The sequence below is a fragment of the Desmodus rotundus genome, chromosome 1, assembly GCF_022682495.2.
Source record: "Desmodus rotundus isolate HL8 chromosome 1, HLdesRot8A.1, whole genome shotgun sequence".
Taxonomy (NCBI): Eukaryota; Metazoa; Chordata; class Mammalia; order Chiroptera; family Phyllostomidae; genus Desmodus; species Desmodus rotundus.
The window spans coordinates 26,201,085-26,223,581 of NC_071387.1; the positions used below are offsets into that span (position 1 = coordinate 26,201,085).

General features: G+C 40.6%; 1 protein-coding gene across 2 annotated transcripts in view; it reads left to right on the forward strand.

Moving 5' to 3' along the window:
* GRIN3A (glutamate ionotropic receptor NMDA type subunit 3A) overlaps positions 1–22,497 on the forward strand; it is a 147,528-nt gene that overhangs the window by 92,865 nt on the left and 32,166 nt on the right. For both annotated transcript variants that reach the window (XM_024560131.3, XM_045195259.2), the window contains 3 exons: positions 4,564–4,709; positions 8,775–8,890; positions 16,955–17,106. In XM_024560131.3, the coding sequence (XP_024415899.2) occupies positions 4,564–4,709; positions 8,775–8,890; positions 16,955–17,106 (414 nt within the window). The remainder of the gene's footprint in view (positions 1–4,563; positions 4,710–8,774; positions 8,891–16,954; positions 17,107–22,497) is intronic.

A 22,497-nucleotide genomic window follows, 5' to 3' on the forward strand; every position in this document is an offset into this window, starting at 1 on the left:
AGATGTTATAAATAAAGCCTTTCTACTCAGTCTGGGCCATGAACTGGGAACTAGTTCAACTGGGAACTAGTTAGAAATGCACTCTCAGGCTCCAACCTAGCCCTAATGAAACAGAGTCTATATTTTGAGGAAACTACAGGAGCTATATTTATCTTTGCTATAAAGGACTGGGGCATCAGTAGACAATTTGAGCAGGTGACTTTTAAAGTGCCTCTGAACTCTGACTCCATCCCATATTATAGAGCCCATAGGTTCTGAGTTCCATCAGGCAAGCTAAGAACGGCCCTTTACACCCAGTTTCAAAGGACATTATACAAGGTCCAGCGCTACATTCCATTTATTATTTAAGTATCAATCTCAGATAAATACAGATGTAGACCTTAAATGAATGCATTCAATATTAGGGTTGTTTGTTAATCTAAAGCATCACAGTTACCTTAGACATAGCAGCTTAGCTTGATTATTTCTTCAGTTTGCTTCTATTTTGTTTTGAGCCATTTCTCTGCTGTCTTTTCAATGTTTATCTGACTATTCCCTGTGTAGGTGCTCTGGGTAAAGTTCAGTATTCCATTAATACTAAACGATTCATACACAAATAGATAGTTTAACCACACATATTTCCCCAAGGCCTGAAGAGGTGGCTGCAAACAAAAACAGAATTGGAAGAGCTGGTGAAATATTTAGCTAAGACTTTAAAGAAATTCTTTTCTCTCTGGGACTTCCTGGCGATGGCTATAATCCAGCTCAAGTGCTTTAGCTCTCTGTGTACTTTTACCCGCCCCCCCCCCTTGACTCAGGCTTTCTGACATCCCTGGCAGTTTGAATCACGCACCACATGGGCACACAGGATAGACTATGTAAGTCCATGGAGTTGCATCCATTGCTTCTTTGATCCCTTTTCCGGTTCTATGATTCTGTGACTACTGGGCAGCCCGTTGTTTTTTCCATTAGAGGCTCACACACAGAAATAAAAAAGACATATTGTTTTGAATGAATTAAAATAAGAATTAAAGGGCAAAATTAATTTTTAAAGGAACAGACAACATGAAGTGTGACAAAAGTATCACACTGGTAATGTGTCTACCTACAAGCATTTTGTGTTAATACTGACAACTTATTAAACCAATATTTCTCAAGCACCTACTATGTGCTGAGCACTGTGTTTGTTAAATAGTGATGATGAGGATGATGATGACAGTAATAGCAGCTGTACGTTCAGGACTCACGGCTACACAAACGAGGTAGGCAGGGGCTCTGCCCTCATGGAAACTCACAAGTAGCAGGAAGTGCAGGCATTGAACAAATATTGAGAATTGCAAGTGTTATCAATACCGCGTGAAATTGCAGGGTACAATTTGCAGGGAGTCAGCTCAGAGTTCTCTGAGGAGTGACCCTAAGAATTAACTACATGAAGACTATGGGGAAGAGCTCTCATCAATTAAAAGATATACATTGGAAGAACTGAGAGAACGGGCTAAAGATTAGAGGGTCCCAGGGAAAGTGGGAGATAAGGCTGGAGAGAAGAAGGCAGGGGCAAGATGGGGCTGAACCTTAGGCCACATGAAGAATGTTTCGATTTCATTCCAAGAGCAGTGGGGAGCCATTGATAGGTGTTAAGCAAGTGAGGGACGTGGTCATATTTGGGCTCTAACAAAATTACTCTGACTGGGTTGGAGGGAAAGAGAGGGATCGTGCAGGAGCAGAAATGATGGTGGCGTGGACTGGAGAGGTGGCAGCATTGTAAAACATCTCCAAGTTAGAGCAGGGTCCCTATCAGCCTAACAAAATGCTTTTTCTCATGGAATCAGGTTATTTATGTTGATTCTTAAAGAACTTTCTGTTCTCAAACTCTCAAAACTGTTTCCTTCCAAGGCATTGGAGCTGTGCAAGGCAGATGTGGGAACCCGTGAGCGAAGGCAGCTGCAAGGCACCCAGAGGAAGAGGGCCAGTCCCCCGCTGGAATTCCAAGCCTGGGCCTGCTGGATCCCAACTCTGGCCAGTGTCTGGGGAGGAACTTATGTACTGATACACTCAGCAGGGAAAACAGGCCCAGAGTTTGCCTAGAAACAGGTGTAGACTGTGAAAGTATTGCCATAGCATAATGTGAGCAACTGGACTTCTAAAGGAATGACTCTCATATCTGAGACAAAAAAATATTTAATCACTGACCTAAAACCCCTTTACCTGAAAAGGAGCGTTCATTTCAAACGCTTTAGGTGTAAGCTGTGTTTTTAGCCCCATTTGTATTATGTGGGATGACAAAGCTTTCACCTCCACTGGGTTCAAAGAATAGTTATCAGTCAGTTATTCATCAAACATTTTATTGAGCAACTAACATGATGAAAGTCATTGAATGCAAGTTAGTTCAACAGTTTGCAATGAACTTCCAGTCCACCAAAGAAGCTGAAAGTCTCGATGTTAAATTATTACACAATTATGTTTCAAAAGAGCTGCTGTGTTAAGTTTTATGAAAGAAAAGTGTGTGTGATGAGGGCTCCATGAAAGGCGGATCTGGCACAGACCGCAGGTCAGGGAAGGGATGACTCAGCTGAGGGTAGGAGGATGAATGAAAGGTCAGTGGGTAAAGAGAGGATGAAAGAACAGTGTAAACTTAATTTAATAAACATGTTTAGAGCACCTGTCAGTTACCAAGTGTCCACAAGAGGAACCCGAGGTACCTGTGATAAATGAATGAAGGAAATATTGTGAATAACCAGGTGGTAAATTCCCATGTGGCAATAATTGCAAGTATTTACCTTTGTGGTAAATAACCCTGAGAGCTGTATGAAGTTAAGTCCTTGATGAATTTTGAATAAATTAGTGAGTGATTTATTTTGCTTGTTGTAAAATAAAGTTTTTTCTACTTAAAATCATAGGGCATATTTCTGTAGACAATGTATAAATAAATAAGCACACCTGTATTCACCGCCAGCGGGACAGACACTGCTGGCATCTTGGTACGTTTTCCTCCAAGTGTGCGGGTGTCTACAGATGTGATATATGGGGGGGATCATAGCATTTATAATAACTACCCATATTTGATTTCGATCATACCCTACAAAAGCTTCTTATTTATTTGTTATGTGAGCATTCATCTTGTTTTGTTAAATATGTTTCACAAACATACTTATACATTGCATAACATTTTATAAATGTGTCATATAATTTAACCATTGCCATATTGCTAGACATTTGTATGTGTCAACACTAATTCATCTTGAAATACAAGTTATTTGTACCATATTCAGTGAGTTCTTAACACTTTTAGCTTGTAAACCACTTGAAAACCTAATTATTAAAAAAAATACTTCTGTGCTATCTCCCACATAGAGGAAAATTACCAACACATATTTACGTTAAATGCTGCCTACAATTTTAGGAACTTTATAAATTCCACGAAGCCCATCCATGGATTCCTGTCCCCAGTGCTTCCGAACCAGTGATATCAAATATCTTAACATAAAGCAGAACAAAAGCTGCAAAAACTTTACCTTAACAATTGTGGAGAAACATTATCTCAAAAATACTGCTGATTACAGGACATTCTACTATTTTCATAATATGGCCCAACCCCAGTTCATTCTTATATTTGAAATAATCTATGTCTAGTTTCCACATTAACACTTCTGCACACCTTTCAGGGATAATAATGTTTCGCGTGCTCTGTCTTGTCTATCGTAGTGACAGAAAGCCTCTGCAGGACACCCAGTGCACCGTCCTCACTGGGAGGTCTCGCCCCTGGAGAGCTAGGATATTACTGGGTCTATTCCCACTCCCCTCCTCCTCCGTTGCTCCTAGTTGTCTGACATACTATTCCATTTGAGCAAATATACAGCATGACCCAGCATTGGATAATACTTAAAGGAAAAAGATCATTTCATAGTAACACCAAAAATAAATTCTACAGACTTAAAATATAATACAATAAGTCCTCACTTAATGTCATTATATGGTCTTGGAACTGTGGCAAAACAATGTTAACAAAAATCAGTTTTACCATAGGCTAATTGATATAAACAAAAGTTAAGGTCCTATGGTATCTCAGAAGCACTGTGATGAAAAGGCATGAACGAAACATTATTTGAGGACCTGCTATATAGCATAAAGACAGATAAACCTAAAAAAGATATAGTCATTGGTTTGGATCAGGTGTATTTCAGTCTCAGGATGCAAAGTTTTAAGTTGGGCTTTGTCTAATTCTAACCAAGGAGGAGCACAATCTTTAATTTATTATTTTAACCATATACTATGTCTATATGCAATTTATAATAATGAGGTTGACTTTACATGCCAATTTATACAACATCTAAAGAATTGTGATAAGTGTTCAAAAGAAAGCATAAAACTTTTGTTTTCTGTTTCTTTGCTTCTGAAAGATAGAACGATTACTGATGTGAAAGCTAGGGCATGAAAGAGCATCTCCCCATGTCTGCACATCTCTATGTGCCTATTTATGCCTGCATGTGGCATAAAATTCTACATTACTAGATTTTTAAAGAGTGATGGAAGAAGAAAATTCTGAGACTAGTTTATGTGAAACACATTTCTTTTTCTCCCTCATAGCTCCATCATCCATCCCAAGGCTTCCGCTTTGGAACTGTCCGGGAAAGCAGTGCTGAAGATTATGTGAGGCAAAGCTTCCCAGAGATGCATGAGTACATGAGAAGGTATAACGTACCAGCCACCCCCAATGGAGTGGAGTTTCTGAAGTGAGTGTCAACCTCTTGGGCCCAAAATGTTATCTCTGATTCAGTGTTTGTTGTTGTTGTTGTTGTTGTTGTTTTAATGACAGCTAAATATACCCACTGTGTGTTCAGTAATACCTCATACTGTGTGAGATCCAGTATGGAATAGTGTGCATTTACTTGTGTGACCTAAATTGCTAGCTACCTGCATAGTGCCAGTTTAGCAATAGACTTGCTCTAAGTGCCAGTGGGGTCATTAGTGTAGCAGATGGTGGGGGAAGTAAATGTTGGCTTGACTTTACTTGAGAAAACAATGGTGCAGAAATGATCAAACACTCAGGGCATGTGGCCAGAGGATAAAGTGTCCCAAAGCAACCCTTTCTTCTTTCACAGTGAATCTCTAAGCCAGTGGACTGCCTCCTCTTTTCACAAAGAAGTGGAAGTTTTCTTAGCGATCCCCTGTAAAAAGGAAATAAGATAAAAAGCAATGATCCCATGCCTGCATCCTTCTCATCAGAATTTATGAGAAGCAGCCTTGGCTGGTGTGTCTCAGTGGACTGAGCACTGGCCTGTGAACCAAGGGGTCCCTGGTTCAATTTCCAATCAGGGCACATGCCTGGATTGCAGGCCAGGTCCCTAGTAGGGACACACAAGAGGCAACCACACATTGATGCATCTTTCCCCCTCTAAAAAAAAAAAAAAAAAAGGAAAAAGAAAAGTATTTATGAGAAGCACTCCCATCTCCATGGCAGGATACTGGAGGCTGCAATTCACTGAGAGAGAATGCAAAGGAGGATGGTGCATCTATAGATCTGCTCCTCTGGTCGGCCTGAGAAAAGAGAAGGAACAGCTCCTAACAAGCACCCAGCATGGGAATGAGCGTTCCTCTCCCTCCTGCCTCCTGGTCTCAGGACAATGACACGCATTCAAACCTCCAGACTTGTGCAGCTTCAGGAAACTGGTGTTTCTATGGTTGACCACAGTAATCTCCCCAATGGACAGCAGAACCTTCCACCTCAAATTCTTTGAGGCAAAAGGAAAAATAAATAGCTTCATGGGACAGAATGGCTAGTTCTGTGTTTCTCAACAGCTCTAGTAACAGGCCCCTAAAACAATCTTATGGACTTAAAACTAGAGTTAGAGAGGAAGCTTTGTGCTCTCAGATTTGCAAAGTCACATAGGGTGTTCAAATACTATGAAATGGTACTTTTAATTTTGCAAGAACACTAAAGCATTAGAGTCCCTCTCAGACACAGAGTTTAGTGCTCCTTGGCCTCCACGCTCCTCTTCTATATTCTCTTCTTCAGGCAAACGCATGGCTGAGAGAGACAGGAAGATGTCAGGGAGTTAGCAGTGGCTCCCAGTGAGGTAGCAATGGCTGACACACCAGGTTCTTCGGTAAGAAAAGGGTGCGAAGGGCCACTCTGCTCTCCCCAGCTCCACTCACCTCAGGGTACTCATGATTCTGGGAGCTTCACCTAAGAAGACCCCAGTGCACAGAGTTGACCCCACTCTAGCCTGGAGAGAAGAAATGGTTAGAAAAGCAGGTGCAGATGAAAAAATTGAGGCCTGGAAGAAGCAACTTGTTCATGGTGAGACAGCTAGCAAGTGGAGCCTCGGGACTAGAATCAGGTCTCTAGAATCCAACCATTGCTGTAGGCTGGTCTAGGAGCCATAACAGAAAAGTAGGTCCTAGATATTCAAAGAATAGTCCGTGTTCCAGCAACATCCATGTTCCAGTTAGCACCTGGGAGATGTGAGAACTGCAGAACCTCAGGACTCATCCCAGAATCTGCATTTTAACAAGCTCCCTAGGTGATTCACTAATCGAGGTGAAATTGGAATACAGGCAGAGCTTACCATAAACGTCCTCTCCCTTCTAATTTCTGGGCTTCTCTCTCCACTTTTGACCTAGTCACTGCCTAAGCTCTTAACCACCACTCCAAGCAACCATAGTCCTCATGTTACCCCCCTGATATCCCAACACCTTCACCTACAGGGCACAACCCTGGAGTCCTCTGTACATGAAAGGTTCCTGTATCAAACTTGTCCCTTCCCACTCCTATCAAAATTCCCCTGGGCTTAGTCCTACTTACTTAGGACCCTGCTTTCTGAAGTGATGCTTTTCCAAAAACAAAAATCCCTATTAAATTATTAACTTATTTTAGTATGTTTATGTATGACTGTGTTTTGTGTTTTATGTATTATGAAACGACCTCTCAAAAAAAGCCCAAGTCAATAATGGGAGAAACAACTGCAGGCTCTGCCAACTGTAAGGATGATTCAGCCCGCCTAGAAGCTATTAATACCTGGATCTCACCCATCTTCACCAGTGACTCAGGGCCCCAGGGGAGTCTGTGAGCTGCCCTGAGCAGTCTGAAATCAGGCATAGTCATTTAAGAATACTATTGAGAATGGACCTCAGGAATTACTTGTTAGAAAAACTGAACCCCAATTTTTCTATTGTTATTGCAACTACAAATATTTGCAGAGTATTGGCAAATGGTAACTTGTCGCTATGTAGCTCCCAAGGTACATTCTACTACTATAGCAATAAAACTTTGATTGGAGAAACATATTTCAGTTCAATTTTGATTTTATTGCCAAGATTCCATTAAGGTTCCTCATCGTCAGCTCCTAGGAGACAATTCATATCCCCAACCATTTCTGAAGTTCCCCACAGCTGTGGAACTAGGAGGTATTCTGTCATTTTGGTTAAAGTTAAACATAAACCTCAGTGTAACTTAAATCCAATACTGCGTGGAAAGGAGGATGTATTGTGAATTGGCAATTTTACTTCCTGAATGAGAAGGAGGAAGCAATGTTCACTGCCGCCAAGAAAGGAACTTGACCTACTTAAAATGGGTCCATGTGTGCCCCAGACAAAGTTATCCATGTCTTTGCCCCATATACTTTCTGCCCCATGGTGAATTGTAGAGGTGTCGGGGGTGTATTTCTCTTTTAGATTTTGATGGGCCCTAGACATATTCTCCTCTATATTGAATTCCAACAGCCTCGTTGCTGGTTCTAAGTGAAGAATGACTGACCCCAGATAGGATGGAGAAGGGTTGTTTTCTTTGACAAGCTGTTTGGATAACCCGGAGGGTCAGAAAGTCTTTCTTAAATGGATGTATGTCCTGCACCCATCCAAAAAGGATTTGAGGTGATTGAAAACAAGAGTCCTCACATATACCTTAAACAACTCTCTTTGAAACTCCTCCTTCCTGGCCCCACTTTGTAGTGGGAGCTCAGCTGGTGCCGAGGCATAGCCCTCCTCTCGACTGTCTCTGTGCTTGTGTTCAGAAAATGGGGAGAACTCGTGAAGGATGTATAAGGCATCTGTTGGCATCTTAAGCCCAGCCCACAACCAATTCACTGATACAGTCCAGGGGCAACTCCTTAAATGAGTCTTTGGATTTACTGAATGCTTGCCTATGGACTTTAAAGAGACCTTAACTCCCTTTCCCCTAAAAGTGCTAGATCTCTTATTTGTGCTTTCTTACATCTACTCCTACATGTGAAATAATGCCTGGTCTCTGGAGAACATGATAGTGATCGTGACAGAAAGAAATAAGAATCCCCAAAAGCTGCTGCAGGAGCCCACCTAGCTCCAACACTTACTGTCTATGCAACCTGGATCAAGTTGCTTTGCATCTCTGAGCCTCAATCTCTTCATCTGTTAAAAGGGATAATACAACCTACCTCATGGTCGGTCTGAGTGATAAAATGTGGAAAATAATAAATACAATGCCTAGCACCAAAAAAAGGTCCTTCAGTTAATGTGAGAGAAATGAACCTTCCCATTCAATTCAGAGTCTCTCTGGGTTTGTTGCTGAATTTAGAAGTAATAAAGGAACTGGTAGGCAAACCCAATGGAAAGAGGTCATGCTCTCCTAGAAGAGTGGCTGTTTCTCCTGGTCTGCTCTCTACAGGTCAGTGAGATGTCAACAAGGCAGAGTCAGCAGCTAGCTTGTGCTGGCCTGAGTGTCCAGGTTTCTGTCCCCGAAACAAAGCCAGCTATCAGCCTTAGAGCTTCCTGTCCACTGATGAATCACTTTTTTGCTTTTCTTCTCTTGGTCTTAAATATAGGAATGATCCAGTGAAACTAGATGCCTTCATCATGGACAAAGCCCTCCTGGATTATGAAGTGTCAATAGATGCTGACTGCAAACTGCTCACCATGGGGAAGCCATTTGCCATAGAAGGTATTAATCAGTCACTCTTAATTCACTTTCACTCAAGATGTGCTCGTTTTGCCAACCTAGCAAGTCACAAATGCCAAAGTCAGAGGCAAAATGCTATTCATCTTCCCTTGTTTTCATTTTCAATGCATAAGCACTTAGCTATTAAGTTGCTGAAGTTGGGAATTTATTTTTTACCTACTCCACAAATATTTATTTACCCAACTGTTAGGGGGGAAAAAAAAACGATAAAAATACTGTTACCCAAATGATGTTGCTTCAGATGTCTGGGAGTAGTAGTATAGTGTAATAAATGGGGAGTCCAATTTTAAATTAATCTATATTTTCTAATGGCCAAATCCTGTAATGAATCTGATGCAAAAATGCAAAAGCTAGAACGATTGCATTTTACAACTGGAAGGACCTCGATGTTGATCTAATCTAATTTACTCACTTTAAACACAAGGAAGCCTGGGGACATCACATCACTTTTTCATGATCACACAATTAGATGATAATACTGGAATTAGAACCCAAATCCATGGTTGTTAATAAATGTATTTCCACTAGCTGGAAAGTGAGTAGAAAAAATCTAATTCTATAGCGTAGTAACTTTTAAGAGTCCTGAACAAAATTTGTTTGGGATCTCAGGTTTGCCTTTCTCCCCACTGGCAGCAAATTTTTGCTTCCAACTTGATCAACCAATCAATCAAACTTCAGGACCAGAGAAAGGAGCTTTGTCAGTAGTAGCTCCTTTCACTCTGGACAACAGTTGATATATAGAGCTGGTAGTTTGAACCAGCAAATTTCATATCTCCCAATTCCCAGCTTCCCTTCTCTGACAGTGTATGCTGGCTCTCTAGACAGCGATGTTCACTTGTCAGCAAACACTTGACTTGAAACAATCCCATGGGAGTGCCAAAGTCCTGTTTCCATAAAACTGTACTTTCCTGTATGTTAACTAGCACAGCAAGACTATTCTGAGTCCACTTTCCCAACCACGGTTGGTCTCTCTTTGCACATCAGCAAATTTTGTACTTAAGTCTTTGCCTCTGTGATGAATGACAATATAATAGCTGATGCTATTTCTTCGTGCCTTCTCCTAAGAGAAATCAATCTCTTCTCCAGGCAAAGTGACCTCTACCTGAACCAGGGATAGAATGCAGGAAGAGAGAGATTAAGTGGTAGTGGTCTTCTATTAAGACTACAGTCTGAGATAGTAAAGTCACAAAAAGAAAAAAGCTTGAAAACCAAAGAACATTCATTATATAACCCCATTTTAATGTAACAATGGAAAATTACATTTTTTGTGGCATCTGGAGATATAGAAGGGATGTTATATTTTTTTTCCACCCTAGATTCACTGGGTAATTGAGGCCCCTTCTGCCATCAGCAGCTACTAAACAATGAATCATTGGTTGCAGGCATAAGAATGAGGGACTCCCGCTTTCCACCTTTGTCTTCGGGGGCAACCCTATCTTGTCAAAAGGCAGTGGAGATGGCTTGTTTGCTTCTGCTGGCTCTCAGTGCCAGATGCCAGACAATTAACTTCCCACTGGCTTCCTGTTTACATTTCCATCTGTGCGCCTGAGACTTAGTGTCTTGCTGTTCTCATCATCTCCAGACACCACGTTGTTTTCGAAGAGGATAAGCACGAAAATGGCCCACGAAGGGTTCTCCCTGCAAAGGAGCAGAAAGACTACAGATTTGAGCAGAGAGAACAGTCTCATCATTGGTGGTTTATTCTTAAAAAAAAAAAAAAAAAAAACCAAAAAACACTATCACTGATTTATTCTGGGTGAGCTGCAAATCAGAAAATTTAATTCATCACTGCCCCAGCAACAAGTTCATGCCCTAAAAAGAGAACTTGGTAAAACAAGAAGGGAGGTCACTTTTAAGTTATAAACAATGTGATGAAGATAGTAGGAAAAGTCTTGATTGCTGCTTTTTAAAAAAGCATGTTAATTTATAGATTTCTAAGGAATCTTTCTCTCCTGATAAAATTTTTAAAAATATTACATGCTTTCCTTTAACATTTAGGTTTCTGGAACTTGTGAAAATGTGGGCCTTATTATTAATTAATTAGACCTTATAAGCATAGAAATATCATTAAAGCAATTTATGAGAAATTCTTACATATAGGACTGTTTCATATGTCTGATTCCTTTCTCAGGACCTCGTAAAATTCTAGGCATATAACAGTTATGTGATAAATGATGTATTACCCATTATATAACTCATTAGATTAGATTTGAAATAAGTACTTAATTCACTTACACATGCAGTCATCAAAAGCATCCAGATGGCCTGCATATACGTTTCCAAGTGCTTAAATGACTTTGGAAACTTAGGAGGGAATACAGAGTACATTGCTTCCTTCATACTCCGTGCACATTCACTGTATATAGTATTTAGCACAGCAAACCAACATATTAGGAGTTTAAGAGCATATGGAAAACCTTTGGTCATATTAAATACTGCATACACCGTGGACACAAAGACATATTGCATGCTCTGGAGGGAAAAAAGAAAGTGTTGAGATAAATGAATACATGTCCCAAATTTATGCATTGGAGTTAGCTGACAGTAAAGGTCAAACGAGAAAAAAGGAATGGAACTGCACAGTAATGATTTGTGACCTTTCTGCCACAGACCTTTGCCTGTTTTGAGTTTGTTCTTTTATATGCTTCCCACTAATTATTTAATTCAGTGCTTGGAGCCCCAGCTGTGAAGTCTGAGTGCTTGAGTTAGAACACAGTTGCTATTACTAGCTGGGCATCATGGGCAAGTCATTTAACCTGTTCTTCAGGTTCCTCACCTGCACTAATATATCTATGAGAGTTGTTGTAAAAATCAAGTAAAATAATACATGTAAAGCATGTACAAGCACATACTGAATGCCAAAAAATTAGTATTCAGTATATTGAATTAATAAATGGAGATCAATTCAACATAAAATTATCCCGGGATAGAGAGCCTTCATATATCTCAGCTTCTCCCATGCACTTCTCTCTCCACTTTGTCGTGCTGGGGGTAAAGGAAACCCATTTTTAATGTCTCCTTTATAGCTGGGGCTACTACAACATGTTCTCAACCATTGCTCCAGAGTAGCTAAATATGATATTCCAAGGAGACAGACTGTAAAGCTGAATTAGTCTTTCTTCCTGGAGCCTTTTTTGATGCTATCTGAGATCTTATTTTCAAAATATCTATTTTCCAACCACATTTCAGGAAGTTCTATTAGTCTATGGATTTTTAACTATACATTTCCTAGCCAAAATATATTTCTACATCTCTCAGTTGAATAAAGCTGGTTTATCCATGGGGAAAAGATCAGGATTCTATTCTGTTGTAAAAATTGTTCTCTTGGGCTATTAAGCTATATCCAATTTCCAGGGTGCCTGATACCTTCACCCATAGAGTTGAAGGATTCCACTTTGCTTCATCCATCAACCACAAAATAGTCAGCCTCGCCTAATTGCAAAGCCCTGTTTCTAATCATAATGAAAGCAACTCAGGCTGCTAAATTGAGTCAGCAATTTGAAAACAAAAATTCTTTGACCAATGAACACAATCAAATTTGAAAAGCAACTGATAAAGAAAAGGATAGAAATGAAACCTTCAAGGTTTTATTTTCTTTATAATCCTCACCCAAGGATGTGTTTATTGATTGAGAGAGACAGAGAGAGAGAGAGAGAGAGAGAGAGAAAGATCAATGTGAAAGAGAAACATCAATCAGTTGCCTACTCTAAGCACCCCAACCCGGGATCAAACCCACAACCTAGGTATGTGCCCTGACTGGGAATTGAACCTGCAACCTTTTGGTATACCTTTTGGGTTGATGTTCCAACCAACTGAGCCACCCAGCCAGGGCAAGGTTTTACTATTCTATGTTTCTGAGTAAAATAGAATTTTATGTCTTTTAACAAATACCTCTTCTCATTGCCACATAATGTTTTCCTTATTTCTCCCCTTATTTCACATGCATAGTTTGCTTTAATTAGCTCATAATTATTATTCATGCTAAAAATCATTAAAATGTCAATACTCAATACATGCATTAAAATACAAAGCTAAAAAGGACAGTAATGTATTTTTAGCAGTCAATTGCAACTGAACCTTGACATGATGGAGTGGAGCGATTTAATATTTATTATTTCCTATGTAGCAATTTTTTATAAATGTCCCTGCAACTTCAACATAGCTTTTCCTCTGGGGCAATTTTTATACTTTTGTTGTAGTGACAAAATTCTATTCTTAGAATATGTAGATTTATTATAAGGGTTAATTTTAGATTTTTTAAATGTCTTATCATGTATTTTTGTCTCATCTGCTCAAAATACCATTATAAGAATCAATCCAAGATGTCTTCTCTCATCCTCTCACCTGGTAGCAATCTGTCACCCCTCTGAACTCTACAGAGTTTTATCCCTCTCCTCATTGCATCCTAGCCATTAAATTTTACCTTTATGGGGTTTATGCCTCACCTATCTTTTTTCCGAAGAAAAGTCCTGTAACTTCCCCCCATGTTGTGCAGTTATGTGTGTGTGCCTCCTCTCCCCATGTGACGATGAGCTCCTCACGGACACACTCAGAGTCTGACTTGGCAACCTCCATAGCACTTGGCAGAGTGCCTGGTACAGAGTGAGTAGTCAATACATGTTTGTAGAATTAATGACTAGGTGCATAGGGATGCAACAAATGCTTATCAAGTGAAAAATGAAAACACGTCTGTCATTATTACACTAATGGGGGCTGAAATAATTTAAGAGGAGTTTTAGGAGGAATAATACATTTAGGGAGCATCCTTGCTAGTTAACCTCCTCGCATAGGTATATATGATAAACCTGCATACACACACACATATATACCAATTAGGGCTATACTTACACTGTATTTACACAACTTAGTGAAAAGTTCATAAACAAAATCTGCTCATAAATAACATATATTTTGGTCTGCTGTTGAAAACAAACCGCCAGCTTCGGTAACTGGTTTTTTACTGAGCTGCCTGGTTTGGGGGGATTACATCAGTATGATGTCGTGATATAGCCTGCCCTGGAGGGACAGAAGCAACTCCCTTGACTTGGTCACATGCTGTACTAGATACAGTGGGCAGAGCTCTGGTTTTAGACTCAAACAGACCTGCTTTCAAATGCTAGCTTTGCCAACTATGTGTGACCTTGGATAATTTACTTATCCAGGCTTTAATACTCAAGTAATACATATTCTGCATGGGTTTATAAAGAAATTAAACACATGTGGAATGGTATCTGGCACACAGTAGAGCTCAGTATGTTGTGGTTCTTATTACTAGAATCCCAGATTGATTTAACTGAACCATACGCCACACTCGAAAACACGATCTTCATCTAGTGCATGATCTGCAGAATGGGGTAAGGTGTGTAAAAACTTTATTATGGAGTCGGACTTGGGATAGTTTAAGCCCCCAATAAATATTAGGTGGTGTTGTTGTTGCTGTCGTTGTTGAAAACTATTGCCTCAGGGGCTGAATATTACTATATTTTTACAATATTTTTATAATATAATAGTTCATAATCTATTGAAAAAATACAATAGTATTCAGCAAGCCTGGCTTAATTATCTTTTTTTTAAGATTTTACTTATTTATTTTTAGAGAAAGGGTAAGGGAAGGAGAGAGAGGGGGAGAGAAACATCAATGTGTGGTTGCCTCTTGCACGCCCCCTACTGGGGATCTGGCCCACAACCCAGGCACGTGTCCTGACTGGGAAATCAAACCGGCAACCCTTTGGTGCACTGGCCAGCACTCAATCCACTGAGCCCCACCAGCCAGGGTTTGGCCTAATTATCTTGAACATCAACCCACTTCCACCAGAGAGTTCCAAGTCCTCCTACTGTAAGTTCTTATATGCCCCAGTTCTTCATCCTCATGGCACTTACCTCATTTGTAATGAAATAATCATTATTCAGTGCATTGTTTAATATGTCTCCCTAAGGGAGACAGATAACACACCGTGACAGCAAGGACCACACCTGCCTTCTTCCCTGCTAAATCCCGACCACTAACACTCTGCCTGTTCACTCGATATATTGGCTGAGTGCACGAATGAGTGAATGAATGCGTGAGGGAATCAGTCAGTGAATATTATCAAACGCCTGCCTAAGATTGTGTCTGGCACGTACAGAAGTACTGAATAAATGCATGTGTGACTGCACTGTCAATAGCATACATTGTAAGAAAGGTTTCTAAAGAAAACCGCTTACTTCCTTATACTCATTACAAAAAAAAATGTTATTTAATGATAACATCAGCAGAACAGGCTGCCCATGTAAAGCCTTTTATTGTCAGTCTTGCCTTTCAAACCCAAACTAGTAGGCACAAAACAGGCCCTCAAAATAACTTTGTGTGTGGAAAATTCTAAGCATGCTCTCGACATTTGTCATCATTTCCTTGACTTGCCATTGTTAAGGGACAAACAAAATTATCAGGGAAAAGAAAACATACAGCTCTTTAAAACTCAAGCATTTTTCTGCATTATTTATGTCTTTTCTTGGTTTTGCACACATTTCAGGCCTCATCTTTTTTTAAGGAGAATTTGTGTAATTTATGTATCTGCAATAAAAAGGAAAAAAACTAATTTCCTTGGAAATAAATTATAAGATACAATAATTAGAATGTGTATTTGTCACCAGTAAACATCTCTGGATTCGTGACAGCCTTTTAGGAAGTAACTATATTTTTAATTTATCTTCCCCAATCACCTTGAGGGCAAAACATCTTTTTCTTGACTCTGCTATCCAATAGCTAAAGATAAAATGCAGGTAATTAGCTCTTTCCCATGGCTCATCAAAGAGATTAACAGTGCGGTAACAGTTTGGAAAGCAAATAAAGCCACGCAGAGCGGGGATATAGGGTTCAAGCTGATTAATAAAACTGACAACAAATTACACCCACCTTTCTGTTCCTCCCTCATCATTTCCTCTGATTCCCTTCCCTTCAGTAACTACTGGACTCCTGGTTTATCATTTCCTTGATTTTTTTCCTAAATGTATTTCAATCACTTACATATGAATTCCTAAAGGTATATTGTTTTGTTTTGAATGCTCTTACATTTACACAATGGATCCGTGCTGTCATCTTCTGGGACTGACGTTTTTCAGTCCATATCTTACTGCTAAGAGTCCTCTGTATTATTCCATGTAGTTCCAGTTCATATGTTTCTCACCATATACTATTCCAATTGTGTAAATATTCCACAATTTATTTAACCGTTCTCTTGTCAAAGAACATTTGAGTTGTTCCCAGTCTTTGCTACTATGAAAAGTGACTCTAAGAACATTCTCGTGCCTATCTGCTGGTGCTTGTGGAAGAGTTCTTTGGGAATATACTAAAAATTATTGGTCCTAGAGTATGTAAGTGTTCAACTACACAAAAAGTAATGCATAGTTGAAACAGCAAATGGTTTTCCAAAGCGTTTCCATCAGTTTGCATGACCACGAGCAACATGTAAGCAATCGTATTGATCTGTATCTTCTCTAACACTTGGTATTACCAAACTTATTTTTTTAATAATTGAAGTTTGTTATGATAAATTTTTATTGGCATTTTAGTTCTCATGCTATAGTATATGTTTACATGGTCTTATTATCTAAAAATAAATAAAAGTAAAAAAGGACCATGCACGACCAGTGATGAGAGTATGTCACGAGCCAAGAATGGTGCTTATAACCTGCTTTTGGGCACCTAAGGCCTAGAGGAAGGGCTCTAGGAGAGATGGATAGGGAATCCCAGCCCTGGTAGAGATCTCATGATGGCTTCTAAGAAATATGTTGAAAGGAGGCACAGAAGCCCGTGGAAAGCAATGTACCACCTGCACATGTGCACAGCCCATTCATCTCTTTTCCAGACTCATCTCAGCTACTCAGAGAGGCCGCAGATCTGAAGTAATCACACCTTAGATATCTTTGAGTCCTTTGAAGGCAAGATGGTGACAGTTCACCACACCCTTGATACCAGGCCTGGTGGCAGTATCACCAGGAGCATGGTAGCAACCTCTTAGGAACCTCTCAGGTGCAAAGCTCATCTGAGATTATGTTTTCTCCTAGGTTACGGCATTGGGCTCCCACCCAACTCTGTGCTGACCTCCAATATATCTGAGCTAATCAGTCAATACAAGTCCCACGGGTTTATGGATGTGCTGCACGACAAGTGGTACAAGGTGGTTCCCTGTGGCAAGAGAAGCTTTGCTGTCACCGAGGTAAGGGAAAACTGTGAGTAGCGTTCGTGCCCTTGTATAGATAGCGTTACCGTGAAGAATAGATTTTTTAAAGAACTGAAAACAACCAATTCCCTCTTATAGACGTGAAACTAATGACGTGAAACTAATACCCAGAGATCCTAAGGGATTTGCCCAAGGCGTACAAACAATCAGAACCCACTTCTTTCTATTGCAATGCTCTGCGTTTACGATGTAATTACAAAGAAACCTGCAAAGTGAGCCAGAAATTAGATGATTACATAGGAGACTAAAACGTGTAACAAGAGCCACAAGAGCTCAAGCACTTAAAAGAGAAGCCAAATAAACCAGTACAAGGTCAGCCTGACATTTAGAAGGAAAAAAAAATCTAAAGCCAACAATAATGGCTTCAAATAGCCTGTATTTGCCAATAATCCCCAAATATGTATTTCAACTCTGACTCTTCTCCTGAGTTCCAGGGCCATATATTGAGTTTCCTGTTTAACATCCCTACTTGAATATCCTACAGGCATCTCACATTGAACTTGTCAAAAACTGAACCCTTGATCTTCTCTCCTAAATGTGCTCTTCCTCTTGTGCCTCATGTCTTTGTAATGGTACCTGTTACTCATTCCAGAAACTGGCTGGGACTCTTAATGCCCCCCATGTCTCACCTTCCACATCCATCAACAAGCCATATGTTTTCTCTCCTTTCTATAAACTCTGTCTCAAATATGCCCAGTTATTGCTATTTCCACAGTCATCACTTTAGCACAAGCCATTATCCCTCACCTGGACCACTGTTAACGTCTCCTCACTGGCATCTCTGTTTTCATTCCTGCCTTTATTCAATTTGTTTTCTACATGGTAAATCACTCTTCTGCCTAGAAACCTGCAATGGCCTACCATGTCCATCAGGGAACAGTCTGAAATACTGAACATGGCTTACAGTGCCCTGTGGGATGTGACCCTGCCTAATTCTTCAGCCTCATCTCCTCCTCCTGCTTTCTCCTGGACCATGACAGCCCTGCCCCAACAGTTATTTGAGATAGCAATTCCCCGGTGGCTTCCTTTCCTTGGGGTCTCTGCGCAGGCTGTCGCCTCCTCCTCCTTAAATACCCTTCCCCCCTGACACTTACCCAGCTAATGCCTTCTCATTATAAACTCCCACCTGAAATCTCCCTTCGTCAGAGCCTGCCATTATTCCTGATCCAATCTGAAACATATCTCCCTTTAAACTCTTATCTTATATCTTACATAGTTTTATAGCACTTACCATAATTTATAACCTTTACTATTTGTTAACATGTATTTCATCAGATTATTATTTGTTAGTGTATCTCTCCTTCATTAGACTGTAGTGGGCACTCAGTAAGTAACTGTGGAATAATTGAACCAGAGAAACTGAGCAACGTATCTGAGCAGTTGGGAAGCCAAAGGTAAGAACATAAAGCCAGTGTGATATTGGTAGTGTGCTGGGTTGAATAACGTCCCCCCCCAAAGTTAATATCTACCCAGAACTCCAGAATGTAACCTTCTTTGGAAGTAGAGACTTTTCAGAGGCAATTATTTAAGATGAGATGAGGCTATGCTGGATTAGGGCAAGCCCTAAATCCAGGGGCTGGTGTCCTTACAAGAAGCCATGTGTAGAGACACACAGGGAAGACGTTCATGAGAAGACAGAGCCAGAAGCTGGAGTGGCACATCTATAAGCCAAGGAAGGCTAAGGATTGGCAGCCACCACCAGAAGTTAAACCAGAAGCTAAAAGGCAAACATGTAACGACTTCTTCCTCAGAGTCTTCAGAAGGAACCCACTCTGCTGATACCACGATTTCAGACTTTGACTTTCTGAAATATGAGAGATAACATTTCTGCTGTTTTAAGATACTCAGATTGTGGTAGTTCCTTTCAGCACCTCTAGGAACCTAATACAGATAGATGATAGATAGATAGACACATAGATGGTAGATAGATAGATAGATAGATAGATAGATAGATAGATAGATAGATAGACTTCAAGTGTGTTTTTGCCTAAATCAGAAATCAAAACCTATAGGAGTAAATAACTACAACTAGAAACTGGCTCAAGCCAGTCAATGTCCTGAGAATGAAATTGACCTCTAACATTCTGGGCAGCTGTGACCAAAAATAGACTATAAGATGGGTTGGAAAGATTTTTAATCAGAAAAAGAAGAATATTAGTCTGGTTTTAGTGCTAAATTCTAAAATAATTCTTTTTTGGAAAAATGATACTGAATAACAGAATTGGCAATGTTTGCCAAATGCAAAAATATTTCTCTAGCTAATTCTTGTATTGATGATTCATAGAAGCTGTGAGCATGATGTTAGACGTGATTCAGTGAAAGCCTTTTGGGAGGCACTACAAAGGTAATTCAGATCCTCTGCTTCTTTGTGACCTACCCGACCCACTTCAGAGAACTTAGACCACCTGTAAGAATGGGTTTGTCTTGTCCAACAGTATTTATCAAGCACTCGGGATGGTGCCAGACACTGTTCTAAACACTTTGTGCAGTCACACCGTTGCCAAACAACACAAACAAAGATAATGAAGGGTTAGCTGCCTCTCTCCACAAAAGCCAAACTCATGAAGCAGATGCTGGTATAAAAGAAAAAAGGTTTTATTCAGGTGCTGCATGACCTGGGAGAAGGGCAGGCTCTTGTCTCAAAGCCCAACTCCTCAGCAAGACCAAGATAAAAGCCAGGGTCCAGAGTTCCTGCTCCAATTTAAAGTAAGTTCTTTGAAGCCCACAGGTGGCTGCTAAGGCGTTTGTATTCCCCATCCAGGTAGTGTTGCTTGTTCCCAGCTGTTGCTCATTTCAGGTTCCCTCCTGGAGCCTGTGTGTGAAGCCCAATCATGGGCTGTGCAGCTGCTAGGGCTGCAAGGTCATGTGCCCAAAGGACAGAGCACACACACGCACTGGCAAAAGCATCACCAGGTCAATGAGAGAGAGAAAGAGAGAGAGAGAGAAATTCCCTCCTGGAAGCCAGGGGCCACAGGGCCCATAGAGAGAACAGGAGAGTTTGCTTGCCATGCAAGTACAGGTCAAGAGCCAGCAGGGATGAGCAAGAGAAAGCCACCCGTTTTTTGTTCCCCTGGGATTATATTAGCTTGGGTGTGGGATGGACCAGGTGCTTTCTCAAAATGACCAATCAACTTCCCAAACTTTCATGTGCTCTGGGTGGGTCCACCTCTCAACCAATCCCTTCTTTCCCCAGGCTAGACTGACACAGTCTTTGGTCCAGCACCTCCCCTGAGCCATTTTGACTTCCATGGTACATGTGCCTGCCTTCCCCTGGTACCCCCTTCAATCTGGTACCAGAAGAGGGAGAGAAAGGCTTTTTCCTCTATCCAATTATCTTGCTAGCCTTTCAGGTGCTCAGTGTAAGAACCTCCCCCTGCTGCCATCTTGGCCGATGGAGGAAACGCCCATGGCACTCCGGAGAGGCTATCAGGAGCAAAACCTCTGTTCTCATACACCTTGGCTCTCAAACAATTTGATTCTTGACTAAGTTGTCCATGAAAAAAATGTGTCGGTTGTCTAACAAAATTTCAGAGTCTTGATTTTCTACCCAACAATCCTTTTGTGCTGATACCTGTATGATCAGTCACGTGTCTCTCAGGTGACAAAGGAGATTCAGTTTTTGAACAAATCACTTCTCAAACAGTTTTCCAGAAAGAATTTAGTTCAAGAACAGAGGTTCCACTGTATATGTCACTGAACAAAAGAGACAAAGTCCCTGCCTTTGAGGAGTTTGCACTGTAGCAGGAGATATTACACAATAGACTTACTACATAAGTAAATTAAACAGTATTTGCAAGATGAGAAGGAGGATAACGGTGATGACAACAGTCATGGAAAACCTCATTGAGATAATCATTGAGCAAAGTTCGAAGGAACCAAAGAGGAACTAGAGAACTGGCATGTTCTGCTTCTTACCCCATGACAGAAACTGTACTAGCGACATCAATCCATCAGTCCTCACTACAACCCTGGTAAAGCAGGCGTGTTTATCTTTGTTGGAAGAGATTTGCATGGCTTTTCCTAAAAGAAATACTCCTGGGTTTACACTGGTCAGCTAAGTTAATTCATCCAAGAAAGCAAACAAACCAATTGCTGAAATTGTGCAAAGCAACAATCACTTGGTATTTTCTGCCATTTGTTATGATGATGTTAACTCAACTCAGAAATCTCCGAATGATTCAACGTTGACAGCAAGACATTAGACAGACAAAAGGAGACTCCCAGTCATGTCTCCAAAGCCAGCAACGTAGAAAGACTTGCACCTCCCTGACCACAGGCACACCTCTAGGCCGTCGCCATTTCAGAGGACCAGCAGACTGAGATGTCAGCTGAAGGAACCATGTGACCCCCGGGGCAAGCCTCTTGGGGCACAGATCTCTGCAAACTCAGAACCTGACTCCACTTGAGCACACAGAGGGGAACGTACTTTTGGAGACTGACTAACACAACCACTAACATAAATCTATTTATTCAGATGTGAAAATGTATAACACAAAGCATGATAAATTTGAGACCATGTGTTTTGGGACTTGCATCCTTGCTTTACCAATTAATAGCTGAATGACACTTGAGTCTGAGTTTCCCCTTCTGTGAATGAGTATAGAACCTGCCTTGCCGTTTTGTTCTGAGCATACAAGATCATTTATGGAGACACCTAGTAAGAAAAACTGGCGCAGTAAATAGTAAATACCAGAAGTATGAATACTGCCTCTCCCTCCATCATTTCCTGGGGTTCATAGATGTCTTCAGGTGTCTTCCTCTAGCTTTTTTTTAGAATAAGGAAACCTTCCCAGAAGCCCTCCAGTAAACTTCTTCATATTTGATTGGCCAAAATTGTGTCATCTGCTCATGTCTAAGACAACCAAGGGTAAGAATAATGAGATCCCCATGATGACTTAGACCAACCGTGACTCACTCCCTGGGACTGGTGATGGGACAGCTTCCCTTGAAACACACGCTCACACAATGAAGGGTCAAGACCTAAACAAAAGCAGGACTCTCTTAGGAAGAAGACAGGAGAGTGGATGCTGAATAGGCAACCAATTACTTCTGCACCTGTCTGTGGATGGGAAAGTTGCTTCCTCTCTCATCTTTTTTTTAAACATTTTTATTGTATTTTTCTCATTACCCTTTATGCCCTCCTTCCCCCTGCAATCACCACACTGTTGTCCGTGTTCATGCTCTCTCATCTTGCCCACCTCCAGCCACATGTACAATGAGGTATTTGGATTTAATCAACCTCAAGAGCCCTCCCAGCTTTTTGATACAGTGGCTTTGGTTTCCCTTTATAGCATCCTGAGGCATGACTAGAGGATGAAGCAAAAGTAGCCTTACAGTTGTGAGTATGCAAAGCACAGAATTTATTCT